The 8,829-nt window shown below is 36.7% G+C and overlaps 1 protein-coding gene across 2 annotated transcripts in view; it reads right to left on the bottom strand.

Moving 5' to 3' along the window:
• Nucleotides 1-313: 313 nt before the first annotated feature.
• NUP35 (nucleoporin 35) overlaps nt 314-8,829 on the bottom strand; it is a 42,724-nt gene continuing 34,208 nt past the window's right edge. The window contains exons 9-10 of one of the 2 annotated variants that reach the window (XR_006655572.2): nt 8,532-8,692; nt 314-4,520 (exon numbers count right to left, since the gene is read on the bottom strand). Coding sequence is in view for 1 of the 2 variants with exons in the window: in XM_024561502.3 (XP_024417270.2) it covers nt 8,615-8,692 (78 nt within the window). In the remaining variant the exon portion in view is untranslated. Of the gene's footprint in view, nt 4,521-7,075; nt 8,693-8,829 lie in introns of those variants that run through there. The other variant, XM_024561502.3, reaches the window with a different exon arrangement.

Below are 8,829 nucleotides of genomic sequence, written 5' to 3'. Positions count from 1 at the left end.
GGAAGGGAAAGGACTGTTCAGATTTAAGCATATAACACTTTATGAGGACCTGATAATACATTTTGGAGAAAAGGCAAAAACATTTCAGAAAGGAATGAGGAATTTAACTGAAAACTTTCTAGCTACAAACTACTCCATTTTTACTCAGCAATGAAGTTCTTTGTGAATTACGGCTCCTAAATACATTACTACCTTTCTTTGATTGGTAAAAAATATATAGCTGGGAATAAAACACCATAGTTCTCCATCTGAAAAACATCCAGCTCTACACACACGCGCGCGCGCGCGCACGCACGCACACACACACACACACACACACACACACACACACTTCTGTCCTCTTTCCCATGGGAGCAGAGGAGAGTGAGCAGGGGGTTTTAAATCAATTTCAGTACACTCCCTCCCCTCAAGAACCCATAATGGTTTCAAATGCTATTCATTTCAATGTTCCTAGATGCTTACCCAATATTCAAATTTCAGTGACAGTCTCCTGAGAAGTTATACTGAGGGAAGACTGTCAGGTAGATAAATTTGGCCTATTATCACAAGCAATTCTGAGTAAAATGTGATGTTGCCATTTGGTTTGTGTTAACATTCTACCCCTCCTGAATTCAGGTCACAGTCCTAAGACCTTGTGAACAGAGATGGAAGTGAAGGTGGGTGTGATTTTACAAACTGAGACTGGTTCAAGACAACAGAAAAAGTTTTGCTTTATCTCCTTCCTGACAACCAACCTAAATAACATCAGGAAATACCAAAATGTTCTCACCTAGGAGTCTTACAGTTCCACGTCATACATTTAAGACTTTAATTCACATTAATTTTTGTATATGGGGTGGGTAAAATAGGTTTACGGTTTTGAGTACACAGAAGAGTTAATAAAGCTATTGTAATAATCCGGATGTCTCTTTCCACATGAACCGTAAACGTACGTCCGCCCACCCCTGCACAGTGAGATGTAAGGGTTCAATTTCACTCTTCTGCATAGGAATATCCAGCTTCCCAGCACCATTCATTAAAGAAACTACCCTTCTCCCATTGTGTGTTCTTGGCAGTCAGCATTACCTACATGTTTTAAAACCACAATTCTAGGAGATATAAGTAAAACAGAAAATGTTTACAAGTTATAGTAATGATAATAACCTATAGTGTTGAGTTTAAGTTCTATCAGTATGAGCTCATGAGGTACTTTGTTAAGTAACTTAGTAGAAACAAGCAATTTCAAGTACCCAGATTATGGTGTAAAGTTATTTCCCCTTGCCCTCACCGGTGTGGCTCAGTGGGTTGGGCGTTGTCCCACAAACCGAAAGGCCACCAGTTCGATTCCCAGTCAGGGCACATGCCTGGGTTACAGGCCAGGTCCCCAGCTAGGAAATGATCGATGTTTCTCTCCCTCCCTCTCTCTTTAAAAATAAATAAACTCTTTTTTTTTAAGTTATTTTCTCGAAAAGGAACTAAGGTTTATTGGAGAAATGGCTAATTTTAGGGATGCAGCAGAAAATGTAACAAGGTGATCATGGAACATCTTTTCACAGCAAATAAAGAAATTATCAAAGACTACTAGAAGTTTCAATAGGCATATGAAAAGATGCTCACTGTCGCTAATCATCAGAGAAATGCAAATTAAAACCACAATGAGATACCATCTCACACCTGTCAGAATGGCTCTCCTCAATAAATCAACAAACAACAAGTGCTGGCAAGGATGTGGAGAAAAGGAACCCTCATGCACTGTTGGTGGGAATGCAGACTGGTACAGCCACTGTGGAAAGCAGTATGGAGTTACCTCGAAAAACTAAAAATGGAACTGCCTTATAACCTAGCAATTGTACTTCTGGCAATTTATCCAAAGAAACCCAAAACACCAACTCGAGAGACTATATCCACTCCTATGTTCACTGCAATGTTATTTACAATAGCCAAGATACAGAAGCAGTCCAGGTGTCCATCAGAGTAGATAAAACAACTATGGGACATTTACACAACGGAATACTACTCAGCTATAAAAAAGGAAATTTTTACTCTTTGCGACAGCATGGATGGTCCAGGAGAACATTATGCTAAGTGAAATAAGTCAGGCAAAGACAAATACCATATGATTTCACTCATATTGAAATCTAATGAACAAACAACTAACAAGCAAAATAAAGACAGACGCAGAGAGAGCAGGATGACAGCTCGGGGTTGGGGGGAGTTACGGGGTAGAGAGATTACGCAAAGAGGAAGTCACGGACACAGACAACAGCGTGGTGACTGCAGGGTAATGGTAATAGAAAAAATACAATTAAAGAAAAGGACTCAAGCCAACTTGAGCTAACAAAGAAGCTCCTAAAGATGGGATGACTTGTGCTTCAATGTATTTGTAATAATGGACTAAAACCATCAAATATCCTTAATTGCAGTTAATAACTAAATATTGTAAGTCCTCAGTTAACATCATTGGTAGGTTCTGCAATATTAAGCAAAGCATAAAGTGAAACCAATTTTAGCACAGGCCAATTGATATAAATGAGTTAAATTCCTAAGGTATCTCATTAATGTTATAAGGAAAACAATGTAATTCAAGAACCTGATAAATTTATTAGTCATCTCCAGAGATTCAGGAACCAATTCATTAACTTGAAAAATTTTAAGGATATATTCTGTTTTTTCTATATTATCTACACTATTGGTAACAAAATACAAATGAAGGTTAAGTGCTTTCATAAAAATGCTACTAAATATAAAATTAGAATATCACCCCTTTTAACCCCCAAATAAATTAACGCAGCCTTGATAAAAAGAAAACAGCATTAGCTACAGTTTTGACAAGAGATCAAACCTGAATCTGATCAAGTCTTTGGATCCATCTGTCAATTTGAAAACCACACAACACGGAAGAACATGCAGAACTACTTTGGGAGTACACAGTCAGCAGATCCTGAGTGTGGTACATCCTGTACATCAAATGATACTGATTCTTCAACAATAAATTGTAAAGAAAGAAAAGGATGCAGGGAGGACCTGTGGATAAATAGACTTAAAAGGTCACTTTTTCTTTTTTTTGTTTTATTGATGATGCTATTACAGTAGTCCCATTTTCTCCTATTTCCCTCCGCCCTATACCCTCCCTCCCACCAGCATTCCCCCAACCTAGTCCATGTCCATGGGCTGTACATGTAAGTTCTTTGGCTTTTCCATTTCCTATAATATTCTTAACCTCCCTGTCTATTTTGTACCTACCGTTTATGCTTCTTATTCCCTGTACCTTTTCCCCCATTCTCCCCACCCCACCCCCTCCCTCTGATAATTCTCCATGTGATCTCCATTTCTGTGATTCTGTTCCTGTTCTAGTTGTTTGCTTAGTTTTTGTTTTAGGTTCAGTTGTTGATATTTGTGAGTTTGTCATCACTTTACTGGTATTTTTTCTTTTTCTTACATAAGTCCCTCAACATTTCATATAAGGGCTTGGTGATGCTGCACTCCTTTAACTTGACCTTATCTGGGAAGCATTTTATCTGCCCTTCCATTCTAGATAATAGCTTTGCTGGATACAGTAATCTTGGATGTAGGTCCCTGCCTCTCATGACTTTGAATACTTCTTTCCAGCCCCTTCTTGCCTGCAAGGTTTCTTTTCAGAAATCAGCTGATAATATGATGGGAACTCCTTTGTAGGTACTGTCTCCTTTTCTTCTGCTGCTTTTAAGATTCTCTCTTTATCTTTAATCTTGGGTAACTTAATGATGATGTGGTGTGTGCTTCCTTGGGTCCAACTTCTTTGGGACTCTCTGAGCTTCCTGAACTTCCTGAAGTCTATTTCCTTTGCCATATTTGGGAAGTTCTCCTTCATTAAAGACATCAGTTTTTTAAAGGGCAACTTATAGTATCTAGGTATGCACATTTGGATAATAAAACTATTTAAATAACTGTAAAAGTGCTTATGTTTGTGGGATAGAGACTAAAATGGAGCATATGGAGACACGCTATTAAAAGTCTATTTCTTGACTGATAGTTACCCAATTATTAAGTTGTATTTTAACTTTGTATATTTATTTGGTAAATAAAATGCGTTCTTAAAGGGGAAGGGGAAGGAAGCCACCAAAGGTATTTGTCTACATGTAATTTTAATATATCAAGAGCAGGTATGCAGAAGACTGACATCAGTGACCACAGAGACGGTTCCACATGGGTCAATTCTTAGACAGACTAAATGGGAGGCCAGTTCCAATTGAGGATGAAATTTTAAAGGCCAAAGTTGGTTACACAGCAGCAATTCTCCCAGGTTATCTTCATTTTTCTAACTATATACTGAAGAGGAATACCCAGGCATTTTAAGGGCTGTAGGTACAGAGTCTTAGTTGACACTGATGAACCAAAATGTTCCTCACGGTTCCTGTTGGAACAGGGACATAAGGAAGCCAGGTGATGAATGGAATCTTGGCTCCCGTCTGTCTCACAGTAGGTATGTTGCAGTACAGCCAGAACTCTTGATCACCTGGACAGTGTGGTGGTCTAAGGTGATGGCATCATGTTCATTTAACCTGCAGAAATAAGTGGAAAATGTCCTGGACTTCCTGGTAAGGCACACATATGCCAGAAGATAGTTGACACACCACAGAAGTTCAGAGGCTTATCATACTGGTGAAGTTATGAGGGGTCAGGTGGTCACGGGCATGCTGAGACATTCCTTCCTGAAGGATGAATTATTCGCCTTGCTCCTCCTACCACTAACAAAGATACAGCACTTAGTAGTTAGTATTCTGGATTTTGGAGACAACACAAAATATACACAGGAAAAATGCTTCAAAGCATTTCTCACATGATTTAGAAGATTTTAGGGGGTCCCAAAGTGAGACGGTAACAGAAGAAGGTGAGAGGGTGCACTGGAACAAATGACTTCGCACCTAACCATCACTTACATCACGGCATAACCGTGTGACCAGAGCTGCCCATCCTAAGCTGGGCATCGTCAGATCCACCAAGACACAAGAATCAGCCAGAATATTAAGAAACAATTGTACATTTAGGATGGGGCCCAAGCAGGTCTAGAGGCTCCAAATTTCATGAAAAGGTAGCCCAGAATCCCACATCGCTTACCTCCAAGAAACTAACATCTCTCCCTCTCTCAACTTACAACCTACGACTTCATTGGAGTTCAAAGGAGAAAAAAAAAAAATCAGGCTTGGTTCACAAATGGATCAGATTGACTTGTTGCTAGAAGCCAAAACTGGACTGCTGCAAGACAGTGATGAGGGGAAATCCATCCCATGGGCTAAGTAAGCTTCCAGCAATAAACCTGGTCAGCACTTTGTTCTAGTGATGGGATGTCAAATTTCATGCTCACCACAGACTTTATGTCAACATGGTTCTAGTTATTTACCTTGTCTGAGCATATTCTCTAGTCAGTTACTACTCAGGAAACGCTCAAGGGAAATATGTTTCCTGAATTCTTACGTGTTGAGAATGTCTGAGCAATGATTTTTATACTTTAAAAAGTTTTGTTAGATATAAAATCTTTTACTCATTTTTTTCCCACCACAAATATCTTAAATGTGTCATTTTCCTGTCATAATGTTAAATTTAGTCTTGCTCTTTATAAGTCACTTGTTTTTGTTTAGATAGCCAACACCAAAGTTTATATCTGGGATAATATTCTCAAGTAGGCAGGGTTTTTCAATGTATAGTTCTTTATCATTGTTTTCAGCAAAGTATTTTTAATATAATTTTGCTCAGTATATGTGTTCTGATAGTTTTAAATCTCTAAAATTGATATTTTCCCACTAATCCTTTCTATGTTTTTTCTGATTTCTAAAGCTGTTCTCCTTTTTAAATTTTACTTCCTTTAATTATCCGTTGTCTCTCCGCCTTTGTGTTTATTATAGTTTAGTCTTCATTTCTGAATTATTTGCCCCTTTATTTCTAGTATTTTCCCAAGTTTTTCAAATTGACTTTTTGTACTTGTTCACATTTTGTATCACTTTAAAAATTTTTATTACCCATTTTAAAATAATAGGTTATAGTTTTGATTTTATGGGCATGTCTTTCTGATATGCTTTCAATGCATGTAGGATATAAAAACCATGCAGGACTATAGTTTTACATTACTTATTTTTGTGTGAAATGAACTTTTCTGAACTTTTAGAAAGAGCCTTGTTTCAGGGTAATTTCTATAGCTCCAGAGTTCCCACATCTGTTGTTTTTGTACAGTATTGGAAAATATGGCAGCTTACTTGCTGAGATTTTCCTGGCTTTTTTTTTCTGTTTTTGCTGTTGTTTTTTTAATTACTGTATTTTTAATGAGGCATAATTGAACTGTAACATTGTGTAAGTTTGAGGCATTCAACATGCTGGTTTATTACATTCATATATTTCCTGGCTCTTTTTAAATAAATGCTGTGATGGATACAAAGATACGTAAAATATCAGGTTAAAAAACATTAATCCAAACATGGCTAACAAATATTTTTAGTCAGAAAGGAAACTTCATGCTACACAGTTTTAGAGTTCTATAGAAATAAAATGCCCTTCTAAAAGAAAAAAAAAAAACCACAGTGTTTTTACAAAAATGTGTGTAACTCAAGTACAAATGCAATAGTTTAATGGGATTTAGTAGCCAAAGCCAGTTCTACCTCAATTAATTGAGTTCTGCATATAATGAAATAGAATATAAAATGTAATTCTATTTTAAATTGAAAAGACTTCAACATAAAAGTTTCAGATGAAAAATACTCTATAAATGTAACGATAAATCAATGCCTGTATCATTGCATTCATGCCTGTATATTCCTTAGTATCACTTCATCTCAGAGAACGAAACCCGTCTTCAATGGTAGTTTGCTGTGGTTTAAAAAGCGTATTAAAAGCTTGTACACAGTGTGTTGTTTTTTTTATAAAGATGTATTACAGGTAAGGAAAGGTACAGCATACCTAGATACCTGTACTATGGTGAGATATATTTCAATTAAAAACCTCCTTTGCACAGAAGAGCCACCTTGATAAAAGTTCTCACCAGCCAAAGGGGATAATCTGAACAAAAGAATAATGACGACAAGTAACTGAAACACTAAATTAAGAAAAAAAAGTCATAATTTCATAGTGACAGTAAAGGGGAAAACAATTTTTTTAATTCATAGGACACCATTGGAGGTTGCCACGACACCAAAAATTACTCTGAAACCAATAAAGGGAAAGGATTAAATCTGAACGCTGCCAGTGTGGCATGTGTATATTCCAAACAGCACTCATCCACGGATCAAGGCTCTTCTACACACAAGAACTGCAGCTAGTAAGTACAATAGGAACGATAAATTTGGAACATCACCATTCTGCAAACCTTAACAACTGATTCAGGCAAATGTCATTAATTCATGTTTTAAAAAAAATTTGTAAAAAGGCTACAGGACACTTTCCAACGAAGGTGTAAGGCTTCTGCTGCCCATGTGGCCAATGACCAATCTGGGCATCATTAAAAGGGGGTCAATCAGAATTAAGTGCCTCTTGATTTCGTATGATATAAAGTATACCATATTAGTATGAAATATTCTTGTTAAAAATGATGAAATCGGAATCTAATTAATCCTCTTTAGATCTAACTTCCAGGATATCGGATAGATGATGAACAAGTTAAACAACAACAACAAAAGAAAACAACAAATTCCGTCCACGGGACACTACAGGAGACTCACATGGCTCCTTCAGCAAGTCCCAGTGTGTTAGGCAGGGGTGAAAGTGGGGAAGCTCAAGACACTCCAAAGACATAACAGCTAAATACATGTGTACACTCAACCATAAATACATTTCTGAAAAATTTTTAAACAGACTGGATATTAGATATTAAGAAATCATTAATTCTATTAGGTGTGATACTGATATTATAATTACATATAGAAATGTTCTTTTTTGATATGCCCTCAAATATTCAGATAAGAATGACATCACATTTGAAATAAAAGCATGACAACATATTGAAGGTCACTAAAGCTGGTTTATGGGTACATGGAGGTTCATGACATATTTTCTCCATTTCAGCAGGCACTTAGAACTTATAAATCATTCTTTCAAAAAACATCCGATACATATAATTGGCAAAGTTTATTATCAAGAACTTTACTAGGTTTTTAAAAGACTGTTTTGGTTTTAAGTATACTGAAAGATGACAATCCACGATGACATACCCAAACAAGGATAATTAAAATATTAAATACTATCTCAATTAAAAGGCCATAATTCAAATTGCTAACTATAATCTTTGTGTCTTGTTAGAAGTAGCCGGACGATTACTCTTCACGAAATTCACCCCATCAACTCATGAAGGCTGCAAGGCCTCAATGCAAACTCAATTATGTAATTTTCAGTTATCAATGCTGAGTTTTCTGTGCTTAAGTGTGCATTACCATAGAAAGCACAAAATCCTGAAGGGATTTTTTGTTTCTTTAAAACATCTCAAGCATCTTTTAAAGTGCGAGCTACAAATATACTGTATCATTACAGAAGAGTCTTCCAAAAGTATGAGACAGCTATCCAATAGGGCCTCGAGTGGTTATATAACTAACCGAAGGGCTCCCAGCAGTTCTCTGCTGTTTCAGTGCAGCAGCCTCCTCCTTTGTAGTTGACTGAGTTCTTAGCTCTAACTTTGCTACCAGCCAAACATGTACTCCATCGCTTTGGACACAAGACTTTCATCTTTTTTTGGCGTCTGTCTGTCAGAAATGACCTATTAAAAAAACACACAATTGTTAGGTTATGGTTTCTTTAGCTTCATAGTCAATTCTAGAGATAATGACTAATTTAACAGGGCAAACACTAAAGTGCATTTGTAGAATTGAACTGTATATTTAAAAATTAAAATAT

Source organism: Desmodus rotundus, chromosome 2, assembly GCF_022682495.2.
Source record: "Desmodus rotundus isolate HL8 chromosome 2, HLdesRot8A.1, whole genome shotgun sequence".
NCBI classification, from domain to species: domain Eukaryota; kingdom Metazoa; phylum Chordata; class Mammalia; order Chiroptera; family Phyllostomidae; genus Desmodus; species Desmodus rotundus.
The sequence above is the reverse complement of the archived record's forward strand: the minus strand, read 5'-3'. Positions and strand labels throughout refer to the sequence as shown.